The sequence below is a fragment of the Coturnix japonica genome, chromosome 1 (genome assembly GCF_054131305.1).
Source record: "Coturnix japonica strain WE chromosome 1, WE-NBRP24, whole genome shotgun sequence".
Classification (NCBI taxonomy): domain Eukaryota; kingdom Metazoa; phylum Chordata; class Aves; order Galliformes; family Phasianidae; genus Coturnix; species Coturnix japonica.
Window position 1 is genome coordinate 61,367,075 of NC_140663.1, and position 22,859 is coordinate 61,389,933.

At 38.0% G+C, this 22,859-nt stretch overlaps 1 protein-coding gene across 34 annotated transcripts in view; it reads right to left on the reverse strand.

The window, feature by feature from the left end:
• Positions 1-1,520: 1,520 nt before the first annotated feature.
• The window catches only part of C2CD5 (C2 calcium dependent domain containing 5), a 63,891-nt gene continuing 42,552 nt past the window's right edge, over positions 1,521-22,859 (reverse strand). For 16 of the 34 annotated variants that reach the window (XM_015869580.3, XM_085542243.1, XM_032446125.2 and 13 more), the window contains 15 exons: positions 22,301-22,492; positions 20,163-20,349; positions 18,889-19,053; positions 18,426-18,566; positions 16,626-16,689; positions 13,976-14,037; positions 12,955-13,053; positions 12,573-12,662; positions 12,012-12,099; positions 11,449-11,535; positions 7,788-7,838; positions 6,666-6,767; positions 5,638-5,828; positions 3,579-3,725; positions 1,521-2,932 (listed from right to left, as the gene is read on the reverse strand). In XM_015869580.3, coding sequence (XP_015725066.2) covers positions 2,801-2,932; positions 3,579-3,725; positions 5,638-5,828; positions 6,666-6,767; positions 7,788-7,838; positions 11,449-11,535; positions 12,012-12,099; positions 12,573-12,662; positions 12,955-13,053; positions 13,976-14,037; positions 16,626-16,689; positions 18,426-18,566; positions 18,889-19,053; positions 20,163-20,349; positions 22,301-22,492 — 1,798 coding nt within the window. In that variant the 3' untranslated portion in view covers positions 1,521-2,800. Of the gene's footprint in view, positions 2,933-3,578; positions 3,726-5,637; positions 5,829-6,287; positions 6,379-6,665; positions 6,768-7,787; positions 7,839-11,448; positions 11,536-12,011; positions 12,100-12,572; positions 12,663-12,954; positions 13,054-13,975; positions 14,038-16,625; positions 16,690-18,425; positions 18,567-18,888; positions 19,054-20,162; positions 20,350-22,300; positions 22,493-22,859 lie in introns of all 34 variants that reach the window. The other 18 variants (XM_015869602.3, XM_085542272.1, XM_085542256.1 and 15 more) reach the window with 4 other exon arrangements.

Here is a 22,859-nt window from a genome sequence, read left to right on the forward strand (position 1 = left end):
TGCCGAGTTTCATTCTCTTCACGCAGCCTCTGGGCAGGTTTAACAGCTGATTTATGTAAAATTAAAGTGACAATTTAAAAGCCCATTTGCAGGTTTCAGGCGTAAGCGAGAGATCCCTCTGGAGCAGTGCGCTGTGACGGGCCTGCACACCCAGTTCCACACGTGGGCAGCTAAGTGCGCGCGTGGCAGGTTGCATAAGGGCAGCAAGACAGAGCTTGGGTTGTTCCCTGGGCACAACGCACCAGGCACCATAGAACCTTCAGCCAGTTCCACTTTGTCACTACATTCAAAGTGCAGCATTTGGAGGTGGGACCCGATTTCCAGACTTCGTACAGGTTACACAAATGTAAAACAAGCCATGTTTTGTGTTTAAACTCCTGTGCCAGCCCACATCCTGAAACCCAGCTCTGAGCCACGTGGTACGGAGCTGGCAGGCCCCTTGAACAGCAGGGCATGACCTGGCAGCTGGGAGTGGGCAGCCCCAGCTCTGCAGGGCCTCAGAGGGCAGGCAGGGCTGCAGGGAGCTGGGTCCGTCCCTTGCACTGTCAGCCCAGGGCTGATGCAGGGCCTTGGGCTATAATACTGTCACTTGGATTTCCCTTATGAGGAGAAAGGAGCGTTGCATTAGCTCCTGTCCCTGACCAGCTATTGTTGGAGTACAGCTCCTGACAAAGAAAACAATCCTGCTTGCCATCTTGCATCTGCAAGTCCCATCTGGGTTGGATATCTTGCATTAACTGCATCTGTTTTGTCAGAAACTTCAATCATTATGTCAAAAATGCTTGTTAAATAAGAGAAATGTTTCAAGCTTGATGTTCCAGATGATGCATTCGCACACACAGATCTCTCTTAACTGTTTTTTAGTATATCTTTTAAATGATGGAAAGAAGACAGTAACAACGGCACTTGCACAGATTCTATCAAAAAGATACAGAACAGCACCTCAATGTGCTACTTCAGACAACGTTGCCAACCAAAATAGTTAGGCTGAAAACTACTTCTTGTGCCAGATCCAAGGTCTTCTGAAATTATTCTACTATCAGCTTCACAGAGAACAAAACTTGCCATGAAAACAATCAGGAGAGCTGCAGCTACTCACTGGTGATGTCATTTCATAGACCCATAGAATCACTCAGGTTGGAAAAGACCTCAAAGATCATCGAGTCCAACCACAGCGTAACCATAGCACCATAACTAACAACCCCCTGCTAAACCATATCTCTGAGTGTCACATCCAAATGGTCACTCAATGATGGTCACTCAACCACCTCCCTGGGGAGCCTATTCCAGTGCTTAACTACCCTCTCAGTAAGGAAGTGTTTCCTGATACCCAACCTAAACCTCCCCTGGTGCAAATTACTGCACTTGCAGTAGTTTGGGCTGCATCAGAACTTAGAGAATTTCAGAAACATTAACTGTGTGAGCATCCTGCTGAGCACCTCACGCAGTCACAGCAAACACAATTCCTTACCTCACCAAATGCTAAACAAGCAGTTGTAACACCAAAGAAAAAGCCTGTGTGAGGAAGGCAAGAATGTGACATCTTTAATATGCATCCACTGTACACATTTAGGTCTCACATATATAAAAAGGCAAGGTATTTTTTTACAGAAATTTATTGTGCAAAGAATGATTTTCATGCTCATTTACAATGAAATAATTACTTTTAACAAATAACCATGCCGTTGCTTAATGTCGACAATAAGCAGACTATTTACATTCAAGTGTACACCTTTGTTCAAGTTCCACGTATTGTCAGATTTAGGTAAGAATGCATCTTCAGATCAAAGGTTTGCATCTTTTAACACTGGAGTACACCAGCTTTCAGACACTCAATGGAAACGACAGCTTTCCTTTCTGTTTAGTACCCTCATTTCCCAGATATCGTACCGGAAAAGAAAAACAATGTGCAGAAGTGAGCATCACAAATGTGCACCCGCGTACAATCAGCCCTGCATGTCCCATCCCTGACGGAAAGGGGGCTGCCATGTACCTCGCTACTCTTTAAGAGGATGGCTTATGATTGTATTTGTTTTGCAAAGATGACTTTCCTTAAGGAATTCAGCTTTATGATCATTTTCCATATAAAAAAAACCATCTGTTTTGCTGATAATGAAATCAGAACGCAGCATCACGGCCTGACAGCTTTCTAAGAACGGAACAAAAAACACCCCAATAGTTTAATTTCATCTAATAATAACTTAAACAAAACAAAACAACCCAGCAGTTCTGAAAGAGTTGAGAAATATTTTCTGTGTGCAGAAAAAATCCAAACGTGATTTTGGTGCTGCTCCTTCCCCTCCATGCTGCATGACCTCACAGCCCGTGCTCCCTTCCCTTTGCTGCCCCAGCACAGCACAGGCTGCTGACACAACCTCAGCCACAGCCCATCTGCTCACACCCAGTCCTTTCTGAAGCGAGCTGAGAAGCACCTGATATAACATAATAAGGGAACTCGGAGATGGTTCTCAATTTTAATGTCCCGCAGTTCTGTTAACAGCTGAAAAACGCAATGGGATGTTAGTTCACTTTTCCGGGATGTCTCCTTTCTTATCACACTTCTTATCACTGCTTCTGCTTGTTTGTGTTTCCAAGGAGCCTGTAATTTTTCCAGAAGAATCGCAGCATACCTACCAATATGCTGTCCTGACAATTGCATGGAGTTAAGAGGACAAAACACTGTGATTGTCTTACACTTTGGCTAATGATGTTCAGGGAAGATACTGATTTTGAAGATGCAATCCTAACATTCCCACATTTTAAACAAACTGGCTGGAAGACTATTGCACTTCTTCTGTCCTCACGTTGTGACATCTCCTCCAGTACTCGTGGGCTGGGAAGCAACTGGATTGGGCTGCACTGGTAACACCTCCAGCTCAGAGTCACGTACAAAGATGACCGCATCTCCACTTACGTTTATTAAGCACTGGGCCTGGGAAGACAAAGAGAACATACAGTTACCAGACATACCAGTAAACACAAAATACGTGCTTGTTTAGTCTGCTAGGTGTAAATACACAGAAAATAAAGTGTCGGTGAAGATCAGAGGGGGACAAATTCCCTTTTATAGACCCCCACTTTTTGCTGTGTAGACAGATTCTCATGAGACCTGCAACATGCAACAACCTGGGCGGCTCTTCTTCATTTCACTGCTGTTTTGAATTTACCTCATGTACCAAAGCAGCCTTATTCAGCTGCCTTCTTTTCTAACAAGATTTTGTCACTTTATGTCCAAAATGAACCAAAATCTCCATATGAACAGGATTAAAATACATTAAAATACTAATGCTACTAAATCAGGAAAGCCAATTAAGTTCAGCAGTGCTGTGTTAGTTTCCCCACAAGGCACTTCATCCTAGTGACCTTAGGGTTTCTTTTTATCCATTTGGGAATTTATCCATATAAATATTTGCTATGTTATGTTAGCTTGGGTGCGCAGAGTGCTCCTGGCTTCTTTACAGAAATGAGAGATCTGGAAGTGCTGCTCACACGGCTCTACAGAGAATTTAGAACAACAGAAAAGGGTCCTATAGCCATGTCATACTAATAGGAGCACTGTGATTCACACCACAACTCACCTGATTTTTGTTTGGATTCTCCATGAACACGCACTGCTTCATGATGTACGAGACAACCGCATTGCCCCCTAACGCTGCAACGTGCGCCCTCACCATTGCAAACACTTCAGCAATGAAAGCATGGAGAAAGCCACTGACACCGCCCTCCTAAAATGGGAGAAAAAAAACCCAACAAGGTATTTTGTGTCAGTTACCACAACAGGATGCTGAATTCTTTTTATCCACTGAATACATCAGCAAACTTGAAACTGAATTTTGTACAGAACATAAAACCCATTCATCATTTCATGTGTCACAGTTACGCCTCAGATCGATCAAACTCACTGCCTGAGAAAAGGAACCACATCTGGGTATCGCATACAGCCATTCTTTTCAGACATCCCTAAACCTTTGCAAGAACAGTAATATCCAACTGGCAGTTGAGTAATGAGATATTTTTTTCATCACAAAGAATGCTGCTCTTTTTTCTTGAAAACTGGGGAGTAAATACTGAATAATTTACACTGAAGCTTAAGAGTCATGGAAAGTCATTAAGAGTATGGAGCGGCCGCTATGGCTCCATGTATGATAATGACTGTCTTTAGTTCCCAACATTCACTAAGAACAGATCCCTCAAAATACAAAGTGAATAAGGACAGATCAGAGAGTTGAGATGTTCAAGCTCTTTGGTTTCTTACTGGTGGGTGGTTTTAGTTGTTCTTTCAGGGGTACACACTGGGATGTCTTTTCCCCCATTAAGTTCAAAAGAACTTCCAGCCATTGTGTTTAGTTACTGCTTTGACTTGATGGCGCTCATGGGGGACATTAGTTTGCATGATGCTGAGCCCAGTAATTTGAACTGGTGCAAAAAGAGGGAGAAGGAACACACTTCAGCAACTATGGCCTGCCCTAACATCTACTGGAGAATGTATCATTTACCCCAAAGAGAATCGAAGACATTAAGAATTGGAAAGAACATATCTTGGATGAAAATGAACAAATAAAGAGATCAAATACAACTTCACGAATCTATGCATAAAGCATGAATGAAGTCACCTGAGGCCAGAAATCACATTTTCAATATGAGTTTGTCATTCCTTGTGAAATTCAGATTTTGTCCAACTCCTTTTAACAGTAACAGCACCAGTGGAAAAAAAATCTGTACTACTACAAGCCTTATACAAAACGTGATGGCAACAGATAAGTTTTTCCACACCTAGATTTCAAAGCTTAAAAGCAATGAATAAACTGAACATAAAATTATCTATTTATGAAGTACGGTGTCTTGTATGCAGTTGAGCTTCTTACAGGGTTCATACAGCTTCAATACTCTGTAAAATACCATAACCAAGGTAGAAAGCAAATCAAATACTGCCAACTATTTCTATATAGAATATAAAACACAACTCTGAGTTACACACAACTCTGCAACCACTATTAAAGCTGGTTTGTCACAGCCTATATAGCTGAAAGAGGTGTTAACTAGCTGCCCTTGGTAATGCCAGCAACATAAAAACTGCACAGGCTTCCCAACTTCATGGAGGAACTGAATCAAACACCTGAGCAACTTACCTCTGCTGAGATCCATTATGGTAGTCAGCACAGTTTGCAGATCAGCTATTTAATTTGTAACTACAGAAGGTGCAGTTAGAGCTAAAGCACCATGCAACCAGTGCCCTGGGCATACCTTATTAAATCCCGTTCAAAATGCTGTCCTTTTCATATGGGCTTTTCAAGTTAAAAGGAACCATTAATTGCAAGATCCAAATGAGATTTGTCTGTTCAAAGTGTTTACGTAGAGCTGGCAGCAAGTTTTTATTTATCAGTGCATACAGCATGGTCTCAGTACAGGCAAAACAGATGAGGAACAGTTTATTTCTGCTTCTAGAAATCACGGCTATTTCCCAAAACAACACAATGATGAGAAGGAGCACATCTTAGACAATTATGACATGGATCTATGTTAACGAGCATGCAGAGAATACAACATTTAACATTCAACTCAAATCTCCACAGATACCATGTATACTTGATTATTATTGCTCTTTCAAAAAGTACAAATTCCTGGTATACAGCTCACCTCACGCAAAGAAGTAGTTTCTCGTATAAAAAACATGTTGATTATCCCAAGGTATTTGGTTATTTTTGCCCGAGGAATAAAAGAAAGAGGCGTCATCTTAACAACAGAGACGGTAGAATTGGTACACGATGGAATAGAACGGTGCCGTAAGTATCCTTCAGCCAATGGACTTGCTTTATCAACTGATGCAGCTAAACAGGTGGAAAAGAAAGAAGAGAAAGTAACTATCAAAGTAAGATTTCTGATTCTTAAAACACATTCTTCTTTATGGTTTCCAAATAGCTTGGTGACAACATTCAGCTGCCTGTGATGCTCAGCCATACCATGTGAGAAAGGAAATTATCATGCAATGCATGCAAAAGGAGACAAAAAGCTGAAATGGAATTTATTTGGAAGAGTGGCATTCCTGCAAAAGAAAACACTGAGGCGAGTAGCTGCACATACAACGATCAGTTATAAAGTGAAGATAAAGAAAAAAGTGCCAACATATTGAAATACATGTTCTGACGGAGAAACAAATTATTATAGGAAGTGTGAAAGTTGTTGTGTTTCCCCAGTGAAGCATTTTCCATTAACACAGATATTAATCTCTACTAATTTAAGCAAGATAGTCAGACCTGTGGCCAAAGAACTACTGAAAAAGAACTCACCACTTGCTAATTTAGTGACCATTGCCTTGACTGTCACCTTGGTGATTGCTTCCTGTTTCTCACCAAAAATTTTCCAAGATCATACATACACCTACATCCATGCAGTGTATGTTATATAATTAGTAGGCGTACACATTTATCCATAACTAATATCATAACTATGTGAACAGAAATACTCTATTTTGCTCTTTACGATACCAGTTCATAAACCCCTTATTAGCTTACACAGTCATCAACACGTCGGCATTTTTCACACTCGACTATTCATTCTACGTGTGATCTGCAGTGCTACTGCTGGGCAAGAAACTCCTCTATTCACCACTGGGAAATCAGAGATATGTCTCAGATTATCATAACGTGGTAGAAACAGCAGCCTACTTGTCTTAATTGATCCGCGCCTTATGGTCTGAGCTTTCAGTTTAATGAGCTCTATCCAGCTGTTGCATCTGTCTGCAAAGGAACTGTAATCAACTGTCGTTGCTGAAAACACAGACAGAAAAAAACAAAAGAAAAAACAAAGAAAAAAATATGGATGATGTCTCTCCCTCATCTCAACGCTCCTCCCGAGGAAGCAATTATCTGTGTCTGAGAGAGATCGAACATCCCTTTCCAGGTCTGTTTAAAGGAAAAGTTACAGTATAAGTCTGGACTCGTCCAAGCCAGTGTACCAATTTCTGGTGATGTCATGGTTGTGAACCAACTGCATGACTGGGGCCTCAGCACTGAAAAAACATGCAAATAAAGCCATCAACCCCTTACGCTAGATTTTTCATTAATTTTTGTTTTATTTCCACACTAGGTGCTGAATTTTGGGCTTTGTTTACCTAGGCTTATTTAACTTTAATTTCCCTTATTATTCCTTTCCTCCTGGAGAGCTGCAGATGACGATTTAAACTTCCTATCTACCTTTATCAATATTTATCCTACAGGCTGAGAAGAAGCACTGGTGATGAGGACAAGAGTCAGCAGCTGAAACAGCATCTATGTTTAAAACATAAATTAATTCTCCATAACAAAATGCTGTCCTCTTCCTTCTCCATCCCCGCTATCATTACAGTGGAAACCAGCCTTGTTTCTGCCGTGAGTTTTTGCTATTAGTTGTGGGAGTGTTTGCACACCTTTTAAAATAAATAAATAAATCAAAAAGTTTTGCAAACACCGTTTCTTCACAATCCTGAAGAAACGGAAGGAACACATGCTAACTCCACATTAAGACAAGGTACTAAAAGCAAAACAAAAAAGCTCTCTCAGGAACTCATTTTCTGGCAGATAAAGTCATCTCCATTTATCTCACAGAAAAACACTTGTTATTAACGCATAGGCTTTTGTAATTAAAAAAAAAACACATCCAAATCTTATGATATCATTAAGCCACACCAGAGCATGCATTCTCAGTTAACTTGTAAACACTTCCTGGATTACACACATCCAAAAAGAGTATACCAATGGCCTAAGGATGCTCATTCTGTTCTGGCATACAGCTAAATTAAGTAAACTCACCTCTCTGAGCAGCAGGAATACCTGAGTGGGAACTTGCACCCTCCGGGGCTTCTAACAAAACAAAATAAATGTCACTCAGATAACATATGGGCACTATGAACTGTGAGTCACACAGGATGTGACAAAAACTTCCTTCTCGTAGAAGTTTTAAAGTAAAATAACAGAAAAGTCTCCTACATATAATATCTATGTCATGTACCTTGGTAGCAGATTATAAGTTGGTACAAACACTTTACCTAACTTGTCATGGAAGTTAAGAGATCCTTTATTAACAAACAGTTCTGAAAAACAGATAGATATCACCTAGACATTTATAGTTAGCTTAACGTAAACATACCAACCAGCTACGACTCCGCATTCCAGAAGTCAAACGAACTTTAAACTTTGAGATATACGAATCACCAACCTTTCTTTCACCTCCCACCCATTACCAAAGCACAAGATTTTCAGTAAACAGGGAAAAACAGATTAGTTATCATTTTCCTTTTAACACAAAGCAAATAGTAAACTCAAGTAAGAGCAAACTCAAAATCATAAATCATTTCTGGCTGGATATTAGGGAAAAAATGTTCTCAGAAAGAGTGGTGATGTACTGGCACAGGCTGCTGAGGGGGGGGGGGGGTGGAATCAGCGTCCCTGGAGGTGTTCAAGAAGCATGGAGATGTGGCACTGAGGGACACATGGTTAGTGGGCACGGTGGGGATGGGCTGACAGTTGTACTGGATGAACTCAGAGGTCTTCTCCAACTTTAGTGATATTACGACACTTTTGGTTATCCCTTTTTTTCCTGCAAGAAGCATCTTTTATCCACTTCACATTTACCTTTGCACAGTTAGCAATTCCTCTGCCCAACACACAAGCAAGTAAATACACCCATCACTTCAGCACACTGACTGTCATCACCTCTCACGGCGGACAGGCACAGTTCCTAGAACTAACGGCCCAATGAAGACTGCAATTCTTCTTGTTCTGACTGACGAATTTAGGGTCCGTCACTACTGTCTGCCACTATAGAAACTGGATCTCATCCTGACTTCTAGCCTCCCAACTTATATTAACTTTTAACATGCTATTTGAATGCAAAAATTAATTTGGTCTACATTGAGACATGAGTCTCATGAGTCTCACCTAACCTTGTATTTACTACTTTTATACCTCTTAGACGTTCAAAAATGATTATAACTTATGTAATTTGATATAGTAACATCTCTGATAAGCAGTGAACATAAGCAGCAATGTACAGTAATGTAGGAATTGGTGAGTGAAACATTAGCTTTCCTACTTGAGTGTTGAAATGATGCAAACCTGCTGAGTCTCTATGAAACAGACAATGGATTCTTCCCTCCAAATTAGGATAAATAATCACTCTTGCTGCTTTTTAAAGAAGAAGCATGCATTCTTAGGCAGGCTTTTTCAGGCACAATGCATCCAATCCCAAAACTACTGTTTATTTTAAGATAAGCCACGCTGTATTCCAGTGTCTATTTATCTCCTTCAAATACAACAGTCACCTAGACAACTAGATCAGAAGTAATAAGCGTTGTTGCTCACATTCATAGCAAAACATTTAGCACTAACAGCATTACTGTCCAATTGCTCATAAGTTTAAGACCAAAATAAGTGAAGTAGCTAAGATTTTTTTTTCTATTACCTATCCTGAAGAATAGACAATACAGGAATGAGAATATGGTAAACGTTATTCTAAAAGAAACTGATCGCAGTGAATATCTGATGTCAGCCAGGACAGCACTGTCTTATAGGGAATATGTCAGAAGAATCACCTGTAAATACTCAGGCCTCAACCTTTGCGATTAAGACAGTCAGAAGTTTGAGAGAAAACTATTTTATTGTCTCTAGTCTCATTCATTTTCTGGTCAATCCCATTCAAGCATAGCAGAAGCCACAGAACCACTCTAACCTTACCTGACAGCAATTAAGAACATTTACCAGGATACTGGCAGACAAGAAATGCTTCTCAAAACTTACATTTCTTCTCCTGCATTCACTCACTTGCAGAGTGCCCCAATTAAATACAATTTTAAGAACCTTTTTGAAAGATCTACCCCCACAGAGGTAGACTCCACTACAAAAAAACCTGTCTCAGCACATCCTAGTTTGCCTATTTACTTTCTGTTCATTTTATAGTCATGTCAAAAATCAATCTGAGAAGGATGTATTACCAATTTCTCCCCCTCTTCCTATATACGTATATATAGGAATATATACACACTTGCATGTGTGCATATATTAAAAAGACATATACATATGTAGATAGATAGATAGATATACACACATGCAAGTAATGCTCTACCAAGTACTGTCGAACTCAGCACGTTCAAAGAGCATATTGCTTAAGTAGTACATTAGATTTCAGGCTGGAAATGCAACCAAACACAATGGCCTGCCCTCTGTTTCTGTATTTCAAAGCTGTAACATTCACCCCATTCAATCTCAAGGCTTTTAAGAACATTGTTAAAAACTGGAGATTTTTCGCACCCTCAGTGTCTATTTGTGAAGAAATGACAGTTGAAACAATTATCTATCTGAAAACCTTGAAGGTGAGCTATGGTATAACACAGAATGTGAAGACCACCAGGAAAAGTAATCTACATGAACAGACTGCCCTCTACTGGTCAGTACGTATTCTACAACCAGCACAGTGATGTGACGTGACGTTATAGGCTCACTCACATTGCAGACAGGTGAGAGGGGACACTTAGTCACAATGCTAACAAAATAACTGAAAGCTAAAGAACACCTCCCTCTCCATGCTGGCCACCCTCTGTTGATGCAGACCACGATGCAGTTGGCTTTCTGGGCTGCAAATGCACTTTGCTGGCTCATATCCAGCTTTTTGATCACAGGAACAACAAAGCCCTTCTACTCATGGCTGTCCTCAATAAGTTCTTCTCCCAGTCTGTACTTGCGTCTGGGATTGCCCCAACCCAGGGGCAGTACCTTGCATTTGGCCTTACTGAACTTCATGTTGTTTGCTCAGGCTCAACTCTCAAGCCTGCCTACATCTCTCTGAATGCCATCCCTGCCCTTCAGCATGTCGACCACACCGCACAACTCTGTATCACATACAAACCAGCTGAGCGTGCATTCATTCCCATTGTCCATTTTGCTAACAGAGGTGTTAACCAACAACGTACAAGGAAGTAAAGGTAGGCGATTTCAATGAAAGCTGTTTAACATTTACTATACAATTTCAGGCCACTTAACCAAAAAAATTCATGCAGTTTAGCTCAGCTAAAAATCCAGCATTTGCTGTCTGAAGTCTTTCTCACAGCCCAGAAAAACTGTGAGATAGTGATGACGGAGTTAATTTATATAGGCCATCTGTGGAAACAAGGTCATGTGAGACAAGCCTTATTATAAGGTAATTTATAACTCTCCTAAGTGAAATGACACCCAATACAGAGCAGTTTTACAACTTTTTCAATAAAATAAATATAATGAAAGAGAAAAGAATACAGGTAATCCACCAAAGGAAAATACAGACCTTATTTGACTCAAAAAACTGACTGTAGGAGTATTTATTATGCAGAGGTGGAAGAGAATATTTAAAATGAAAATACAGATGTTTAAAAGTTACTCTAACAGTTAAAAGAGTCATACTCAAAATCAGTAGAGTTCATTTTTCTTCCATATAACCAACCTTTAGCTGCTGAGAATGGCTGAGAAGCAAGGGGATCAGAGCTAAGTTCCAGCGGAAATTGTAGCTGTTCTTCATTGTCTGTTGAGGCTTCAAAGAAAATTCATCAAATTAGTAATTATTCCAAAGACATGACTTGTCAGCAGTAGCAAGCAATACAGATTCAGTTTAGTCGGGTCTTAATGGAACATTATTTTTGTGAGTTTGTGTTTTTTGCTGGGTGTGGAGGTTTTTTTCCCAACTACTATGATTCATTTTATCCCTTCTTGAAGTAAGGGCAGAAGTTCTTACTTATAAGCACAATGGCTTATGTTATCTACTTCAAACTATGATTAAAACATTAAAAAGCATTACATGAATTGTTTAGAGAATAATATTCTAAGAAATACGGTACACAGAAAACACAAATAGCAAACATTCCTTTCCTAAGACTGTAATTTATCTAATAGGTACAAATACTGACTACCTGACAAGTAAGGCATACTCCTACTGGAGCTCATAGACATGAGCTCCAAAAACTCTGTATTATAACTATGATTTTATAGTATAGACCTCACAGTATTTACCTCTTTTTTGTGATTTTTCTGTTGGGGGTTTGGCTGCTTGTAATGCTTGGTCTTTGTCAAATGTAATTGCAACAGCTGTGACTGCAATCTGCAAATCAGAAATTTATGGCATGTTACCAACTTCATCTCTTACAAAAAAACCAAAGCTTTTTGGAAAAGAAAGCCAGATAAAGAAAACAAACAAACAAGCAAAATGAAACAAAACTAACAAAACCCAACAGATTTTTCCACGGGAAAATAATGAAGGGAAAAAAAAATTAAGAAGATATATTAAAAAACCTCCATTCAGAATAATGTATGTCTTAATGCATACCTACTCTGGTCTTCTTGCTTCCTAACTAAAAACATGGCATGAAGATGCACCATGCTCATGATGTGCTGTTTGTAGTCCCACCATTTTCCAAACTCTGTAGTTACCCATCCTCTTCCCTTCCTCTTCACAGCCTTAAGTTTTACTTCAGAATCCAACAGGCATACCAATAATCCAGCCCTACTGGACCACGTGTTAACTGAAGGCCAAAACTGGCACATGCCAAAAGTCCAAAGAAGCAGTACACTTACCTGAACTATTTCATCCTCTGGTAGAGAGACAGTAAAATTCACGTGACAAAGGCAGCAAGGAACCATAGACCTCAGTTTAAAATACAAGCTCTGTTGATAACAAAAAATATTTTAAATAGTTATTTTAGTTCAGAGAAATTAAAGGTCAAAAGTCTTCTCTAGAGTGCACTATCAATAAAGACTTATCCAAAAGCCTTTGGAAATGCTTAATGTACTAAAAAAGGCTAAATCTGTCTTTACAGAAGCGTGCAAACTGGTTTCAGGCATGGTGTAGCCGAATTGTGAAAAGCAACTATGAAGAAAACGTTATTATCACTATAGTTTCATTTCGCTTTGCATCCAATGAACAATTCAAGGTACGTTTTAAATCAAAGGCTCTCACCTTCAAAAGGTTCTCACATAGGTCATTGAAGTTCTTGTTAAGTGTTTGATTTGTTAGATTAATATTGCTTAATCTGGAGACTCTTACTGCTGTGAACATCTGAATTAGAAACACACAGTTAAGAACAATGAGACATAAATGGAAAGAAAAGGAAAAAACTAATGAGGTTCTTTTTCAAAGTTTGATAAAAGACAATCTCTGCACGCTACTGTTCACAAATACATGAAAAAAGGAGACTGATCAAGATATAAAATACTGTATGTCCTTTTTACTTGCTTCGTAGTCATTCTACCTCCTACAAAATTTTCATCTAGAGGAAATGCTATGTATATAAACTGTGTACAAAATAACGTACACAATAATGAAATATCATACACAGACACACAGGCAATCGCATCAACCTGAAAGCGTGCTGCTAATGCAGTCATTGTATTTTCAGCTTCAAGCTCCATTTCTGCAAAGCACAGTCCCGCACTGTGCCAATTTAGATCTGTTTTAACTCCCTCTCTACATGTGACAATTGTACGGTATAAATTAAATCAAAATATTTAATTCTAAGCAGAAGTTTTTTTGTTTTGTTTTCCCCTCCGTTTTGGCTTTATCTAATTGTTATTTATCTTAATCTATTAAAGCTATCAAATTCAGAATTTGACCCTAGCCAACACTTCTCAACATCTGTTCAAGAAGCTCTAAAATGTAGCCAGCCTATTAAGAATGCCTGAAAGCTTAAAATTCATATTTACTACAACTACTTTTGTAGCGTTTGCGTTTTTGTAACAAATTGTTACATAACAGTACTAAAAATAACAACGCACAGACAGTCATACACCAAAACCAGGCTCCACACCTTATTGTTCTTACCAAAATACTACCCATATTTCTAACACAAGCGTATCCTTTTAGATTATCCTCCAAAATCAGTGATCCCTGAAATATATTTAAGTAACTACAGCGCATTTCAACAGTTTGGAATGCATGTATGATGGTAGTTTTTATGGCTTATTTTTTGAAATAACCTTACTTGGATTTCCGGTGTCCAGTTATTTATACCAGGCATAATTTCTGTGTTGCAACTGTAAAAACCTGTAATGACAACATTGGGGCAAATTAAGTTGTACACTGAAATATGCAAATATTTCTGAAGAAACCTAAACAATCCCACTCCATGTTCTATAAATGATTTTGAGTGTTTCTGAATATTGGATAATAACAGAAATACAAGAACAATATCTAAAGAAAAAGCAGCATCTGAAGAATACAGTATAACTTATAAACAGAGTTCCTATTATTCATACTGCAGTGAAAAACAGGTAGGAAAGATGGAACTCATCAATTCTAAAACAAATGCTCTGACGACAGACTATTTATTCCGAATATTAATCCAAGTGCCAAAAAACAAAGCCAGAAATGTCATCATGTTAAGTGACATCAGAGAGATTAAGCAGCATGAAATGGAACAGTGACAACTGCACTGGAGACTGGCTAGTTAATGTCACCTGATGCTGACAGGTCAGACACGCTCCATGGCTGCCTCATGGGGCCATTCCCTGAAACAAGAATCTCACGGAGAAGTGTACAAAGAAGCTTTTTAGCTCTGATCAAGATATATTTACACAGTCATTGGCAAACACCAAAAATCCACAACTTAGCTCCTAAGAAACTAAGTACAAATGAGGAAGCTCACATAAAATGTGCTTGTAAGAGAAGCTGAAAAGCTGACCCCTCAACGGACAGCAGAGATGCCTGAAGATACTACCCAAAGACTGAAGGGCAAATAGGGCACTTACTCAGAGAAACTTGAAGATATTGGGTAACAAAGGAAAAAAAAATAGCACATCAACTGAACAGTAAGGTAAGAGGTCATCAAAAGCAACTGTGTAACCCTGAAAATCTGAATATATGTCTAAATGCATTGAAAAGGGAAAAATCTGGTCTACTGAGTCTCAGTAAACGCACCAAATAAACTAGAAAACTTAGAAAAGAAATCGTGGAGCAGCTTGAAAAAAGGATATATGTGACTTAATTCTCTTTCAGAAGATCAAAAGCAGAAAACCTGTCTAGTGCCAAGTAAGACATAATATTCAGAGAGAATAACACAACAGCAAACCCGTATGTATTTTCTGTATCAGTGTTCACCATGGTTGAGAAGGCGATGGAAAACTCTAGCTTATTTTTCAAATAACTTGTCGTAAATTGAGATTTCTCAAGGAGTTTTTGAATAATCAGGCAAAAGAACTAATAAAAAATCATATACCAGCAGGAAAGGAAAAAACCGAATAGGTGACTGAACTCACTACCAGAGAAAAGCATCCTTTCACCTTCTGCTTGTGAGGTGCTTTTGTGTGACCAGAAGCTACTACCTCACATGGTACAGATACTGGCACAACTGGTCTGAGGAAGCTATTCCAGAAAATGAAATCCATGGGAGAAAGAACAAGAAGACACTTAAAAGAAGTTGGTATAACTTCTGTAAATAGAAGCAATGGCTCACACACCCACTGGAGTTCTGAAAAGTCAATAAGCACACAAACATCTGATTGACACAATCTGCTTGGGATATAAAAAGGCGTTTGGAAAGACAGGCTTTTTAATAAAGCAATATGCTGAGGAATACAATAGAATACCGCTGAATAGAATGTAGCTAGCTAAAAGACTGAACGGAAGGTCAGAGGAAATGGTCAAATATTACAGTGGATAAAGTTTTAACTCAGAACTGTCTACTTCCAACACCGCTTATATGTAAGAGAGGATATGAGATGACTGCTAACACCTTATTTTAGGGTAGTAAAATCAACTGCAGCAGGACCCAACAATGGATAATAAGTATGTAAGAGATGAAATTAAATATAAATAAACTTCTGATGCATGCAGAAAAAATTTAACATCATATATATGCAACGATAATCTGTCTGTTGGCTATAATCTACGAGGAACAGAAGATACGGTGATAATAATAGGTAACTACAACAAACGTTCTGAACTCAATAGTACTCATAAATACTTGCAGCAATTATTAGGAATGGAACAGACACATTCACAAGCATGGGTAAATTCTAAAAGATAAAAGAAGGATGACAAGTGTGACCAAACTTCTGTATAGTCAACAAATTCATTAGGCTCTTAGTCAGATCAAGAAGTTCGGTTGAGTGGGACACGATAGGTGTCTATAAAACCACAGACAGAATACAAAAAACTGACAGAAAGCAATAATTCAGTTCATTTATCTTCCCAATACAATAAGGAAAAAGAAGGGGGGAAAAAAAGCTAAGAAGGTAGCTGATTCCAAACAAAAGGCAACAGCTTTCATTGGGTTACAAATCCTGATGCAAAATTCTATCAACACTGAGAGTGCACATGCGTTCAAAATGCAAACAGCAAAAGAGAAAGAAAAGCTTGATAAAAAGCTACTCTCTTTCCAGGTACTGCTGAAGCACTAACTGCTAACAGCCTATTCTGGGGATTTTTTGTTTTTATTCATTTTGCCCACTCTGACTTTTAATGCAATACACCTTTTAGGCTCATTTGTAACAGCAAGCATACACCATGTGATAGAGTACACCTACTTCTGTGTGGGGTAAACTCTCACTTAGAAAGTTGTATCTTGTCATATTGTTAAGAAGAAGGTTTTACAGGCTACAGTATAAATCAGAAAAGCATCATTTTAACCATACCAGAAGGTGGTGGAGCATCTGTCAGCAAAGAATGTACATCTTCCATTGCATCTGTATCATCAATCTAGGGAAAAACATATAATAATAAATTGAAATCACATTTCTCTTTTGGTCAGAAGTCTCAAAAAGACATACAAGTGATATTAATAGAGATCTGTATCTGACAGCTAAGCAGGTATTTTAAAATAAAAGATTCCATCAGTCGACTTTCTGAATTTAACACAAGAGCTTATGATGTGCTTAATGCCTGGAAAATAGTGCCCTTAATTAAACAATATTCAGAAGAAAACAACATGAAGAGAATATACAAGAAAAGCACTCAATAAGAAGGTGAAAACAAATGATTTCTAAAACAACATAAAATTCCCAACATGGTGTCACAGACCTCAGAACTTTTCTCAGCTAAGCGTTCAGGAGCTTCACTAAAGCTCCTGGAATATTGTGTCTAATTACCAATTTCTAAACAAAGGATACAGTAGTAGGTGGTTCCAAAGCCTTTTTTTTCCTCCTATAAATAAAGACTCAACTACCAAAGCACAGGGGCACACATTATAGGATCAATACATTCACATGTCAGCACCAACTGAACTACCCTCCGATCAACCTCATGGTACATCTCTCATCATTTTTGTTTAGAGGATACAGTTCCATTCTTCAGAGTCTATACAGATTATACCAGCTGCAAAATTATTTGATGAGAACACATCTTATTTGTTTTAAATGTGAAACTAACCTAAAGGACTTCCCAATTTACTTTCTTTGATCCTAGTATACTTGAAATGCACTGGAGAACAGAAGGGTACTCAAACATCAGAAGTGCTTACAAATCTCAATTTATTAATTATACCAACTGCCCACACCCACTTTTGTGGGTTTTTTTTTCTCCTCTCTACTAGTCTCTGTGTTTTCAAATTAAATGCCCATTACAACACTCTCACATTCTCCGCTACCAACAACTTTTCTTTCAGATCATTTTCCTTGAAGGTAGTTTTTTGCAAAGATCAACATAAGTATTGAATGCCTGCCAGGCTGCAATTACAGGTTGTAATTTCATTCATTTTTTCCTTTTTCTTAGTTGAGATCAGGTCTTTACAACACTTGTAGCTACAAAACCAAACCAAAGTTCTTGAGTTCTTTAATACCTGATCCTTCAAATTTTACACTGTTAAAACTACATCTTTAAATCTAAGTGAAGAAAGAGGTAAAAGAAACATGCAGTTTTTATCTACGGACAGTTTTTGTCTCTACTTATAGCTATGGATGGCATTGAGTGGTATTCCCTTCAGTTTTAAATTTTTGTGCTCAGAAAAGCATTAGCTGTAAGTTCAGAAAATAAGTCTTCCTTTAAGTTATCTCAACACCTGCTGTTCCGAATACTATCAGTCCTAGGAACTAATAATTCTGAACATTTAAGTACAACAACAAAAGCTTCGTAACAGGAAGAACACATTTAGCAAAGAAAAAAATGCATCAAGTGTGACAACAGAGAACCACATCATTCATAAGAACGTATTTTAGCTTCTGGACCCACCATGACTGTTGCTTAAGTAGGCAGAATAGCATTTCTCACCAGCTTAGTTATAATTTTACAGACTACTTATATGTCACAAACATCATTGTGACATTTTTCCTAATGACACAGAATAGGAAGAAAAGAAGAAGTATAAAATTTTAAAGCTGTCTTTGGAGAAGAGTAATTCTTTTTTTTCCCATCTTTTTTTTTGCTGTTGTTTGATTATTTTAAAACATATGTTGGGAAAAGAAAAAGGTATAGAAACTAGTACTGAAAGCATTTATCACCTCCAAGACAAAAGCATCCTTTTTCCCATGTGAAAGATCTAACTCTGTAACTTCATCAGAGCTTTCTGATTGAGATCTCAGTAACCTGGAACGCTGTCTTGGCTCTGGAATGGGAGACCCAATGATTTCTTCAGGTAGTTCCTAAAAAAGATACCACAATTAAGTTGCTCAATGTAGCTTTAAAACCATTTCATTTCTAAGCAATTTCTTTACACTTTTAAGAGTCAGAACATTCTGAAACTAAATTTTCTGAGAAATAAATCTATAAAAGTAAAACATGATTTGGTTATGTGGATTATAAGATAAGTACGGTGCATTCACAAAAAACAGTGAACATATTATATATCTATTTTAAAAATGATTTATGTCAAAGGTGATAAAAAGAATTCAAGGATGTATAGAGAGTATAATTTGTGTTAGACTCAGAATGCACTAATTTTAAGAATATAAAAGCCTTACTTACTGGAGGATTAATCTCATAGAGCTCCTTGTTTTTTGCTATTGTATCATTTATTTTCTTTTGCATGTGAGATATATGCTGCTCATAGGTGCCATCGTTTGGAGTCTTCCCAGCGATCTGAATACCACCAGGTGTTGGCAAAGCGGCGAGATATACACCTGTTGCAGACTTTTTAGAAAGTCATTAAGAAAAAAAATACTCTTCAGCATCTTCAAACCTCTTACACAAGCAAGTACTTCTAAACTTTTCATAGAAATGATTTCCAATAATGGTTATGCTATAATGGAGAGCATTATAACACGTACATTACAGCACAATCTCTTTCCATATCAAATTAATCTCTCTCTACTGCTAACATATGTAAAACACTTGCCTTTTAATTAACTCCCTCATTCTCACAGATCTTTTGCATGATGGAGCTCTTAAGTTACCTAAAAGTTCCAAGCAAAGTATAAACTCAAAACTCTTCTAGATTATTGTAAATTTTTATCTTCAAAATGAATTAGGTTGATTTTATCTTCAAAATGGATTAAGTCGATATAGGTCCTGGCACTAGTATATCTTGCACAGGCAGATGGTGGCTTCCCAGTTTCCAACTTTTAAAGTGTGTCCAAACAACTTACAGTATTACAAAAGTTGTCACAGACCCATTTTATATTTTCGTGAAACAGATCATCAGGTCAGACAAACGAACCATGAAAGTCACTCAATATTACCCAACATCCTCTTGCACTGCCACAGGAAGTAGTATAATTCACTATTCTTGTCCCACATAACAAAATGAGGCTAAAAATACTGCAGATGAGCATTTCCTCAATGCACCTAGGAGACTTTCAATCAATTCAATTTATTTATTTCTTCAGAGCCATCAAATAAGAGGCAACAAACCTTCCTCTAGCTGGCAGCTAAACAAAGGATGCATCAACCTTATTTGTCATGGAACTGTAAAGCGACTTGAGGAACAAGGATCTCTGACCTTTAAGTAATGCAATCATTTTTCTATAATTTATGACATTAAACTGTCTGAAATTTCTTTTCCTATCATCCCCTGTCTAATAACTTACTCCTTCACAGCTCCAAGAGTTTCCAATCTTCTTTTCTTGTGCTGAAAGACAATCTGACCTGATTTGTCAGCAATTAGACACCTTATTTCTTCCCTATTTATTCTTAAAATGATATTTTAACATCCTTAGCTATCCTGAATTCCACAACACATCTCTGTCTTGAAAAATAATGTAAGAAAGCAAAAAGAGTCCCAAGATTAAAACTGTACTTACCGCCAACCCCATCAGCATATTTTCACCTACAGTGATTTGAATTCTCAGCCCAAACAGAGCATTCATTCCTCTAAGCTTAAGTTTGTTCATCAGTTGTGTGTGCACTTCATATTCCATAAATGGCAAGAGATTACTGATAGAAGTTGCGTTTGCTTCTGCTTGAGCTTTCTTTTTAAGACGGCATAACCTGATAATGAGAAACAGTGTACAACATTAGCAGACAATTTTAACAGAACACTGAAAACTGAAAATGATCAAAGGATACTTTCTCATATCGCTGTATCAACCAATACAACCAGTTTCTTGTTACCATATTTACTTACTTTTAACAGGATTTCAAAAAAAATAAAAGTAGATTCTTGCTGAGGAGACCAAGGCACTGAGTTTCAGTAACTGACTTAATCTTCATTTTTAATAGGAAACTATTTTAATATGAAACAAAAATTTGCAGCAACAAGAGAAACGTAAAACAGAACAATACATAACCTTCAGCAATACTAAAATAATATTCCCTATCAAAGCAGAACACGAAACTTAGAAGTATTATATTTCTCCAAACCACTGAATAAAGTCTCCTTTGTTGAAGGTCCCTTCCAATCCCTGACATTCTGTGGTGGTTGCGAAGTATGCTTAAGGGGTGTTATCAGATAGAATCAACATGCATCACACAGGTGGTTTTTTTCCCCATAACAGTCTGACAGATCCAGATAACTACTGAACATCTATTTTGTCTGTCTCTGTTGCTGCAACCCTCTTAGGTGTTTAAGGTACAATTTCAGAAAATTACAGCTACTGGTAGAACTTGAATAATTATATTAATAGAAATATTTCAAATACTATTTGGGAGTAAGGAGAAAAAGAAGTAGAAGAAAAATCAGCACCCTCACAGCTCAAGCAATAACCACGTTAGAAATACCAGATTTTCATTAATAAAAGGCCATGGAAATACCATCTCTGACTATACTGTACATTCTTTGGCTTTAGTCTCAAAGACTGAAATTCAAACACCATACTAGTGAAATGACTGCTTACTTTCAGTTACCAAACGTCATTCTAAAAAGTGCAAATGATTATTACACCTTCTAGTGATATGACCAGACGCTTCCCTCTAAGAACTACATTACTACATGACCAGAAAAATGTAGTAATTCACCTGATCCTAACAAGTTCACCTCAAAATCTGACTATATTTTACATCGTTATTGTTTCAACTTAAGGCAAGTGCCTCTTGCCCTTCCACTGTACACCATCCTATGTCTTCTCCACTAGCTCGACATAGGTATAAGCAGGCTGCAATTAGATACCCCTGAAACCTTCCTCTCTACACAATGAATGAGTCCAGATGCCTCCAGCTTCTCATGTAAAGCCAGGTGCTCCTTACTCTTTTGGTGGTCCTCCACTAAACTCTCTCTAATTTACTGATGTGTTTCTTAGCCTCAGAGGAAAACTCAGCTCAACAAATACTTTATTAATTTATCACCTTCAATGAGGCATAACTAACAAACCTGAAGGGAGTGCAGACCATTACTCACTCCCGCCCCCCATGTCTCTAATAGTACAGGTCCCACTGCAGAACCTGTTATACTTGTTACAGTCATCCGGGTAGGTTATGAACTGTAAACCACAATTATTTGAGCCCAGCCATCCAACTAGTTATTTACCCACACAAGTGACAAACCATACACAGCTAACCCTTCCCTCTTTCCCACTGTAAATCTCCTATTCCCCTTTTGAAATTCAAAGGCCACAGCAAAAACGTGACACAGCTGACAGTTCTACAGAGTTGAAGTTACAGACATCAGCAAAGTATTAATACAACTGTCTTAAAGAGTCTGCTGAGTTCAAAAAGGAATAGCTGTAACAGATCATGTTAGCAGTCCCAGTCAGCAAGTTAAAGCATGGCAACTCTGCCTTATAATCCATGCAGACAAAACACAGCTGTGTCCACCAACCAACAAAAGTAACATCAACAGACATAAAAGTAACACAACGGGAGGAGAAAGGTGGCATTCCCCTGTGGTACTTTAACACATCGTTGTTAAATGAAAATTTAAGCTTAAATAGCACATTCAACTTTAGCAACAGGAATTCTTTCAAACATCTTTAAAACTTTATGAAGAAAACATTTTGATCAATACCTGGCTTGAATAAGACATCCCTTTCCAATAACAGCGGCCTCTACAGGAAGATCAATTGTGGTGAAAAGGACATCAGGAACTTTTTGCTTCCTGCAGTTGTAACAGTAAGTGAGGTGAGCAGGGAATGGCATGTTCAGCTCATCATATGGTATATGGCAAAATCCACAACCTGGCGGTGAAGCTTCTTCAAGCCTAAAATACATTATGGAGAACGTACTTAAAACATCCACATCTTATTAACAAGCATCAACATGTGCACATGTGTACTGCCATTTCATCAATAAAAGGTTAAAATTCAGTTGCACATTACTAGCTAATGCATCAATTAGGCTTGTGCTCAAACTTATCATACAGGGACTGAATACATACAGCGGCCAATGATTAATGTACTCCTAAATCATTACTGAGCTATACAACTTCTTAAATGTAGTTCATGGTACTACACATTTACAGAGTATTTGCTGCACCAAATACGATCTGACTGTATCAAAAAGCCTACTCAAGCCTAACAAGCAGAACATAAAAGACAGTACAACCATACTACTGAGAAGAAGCATAA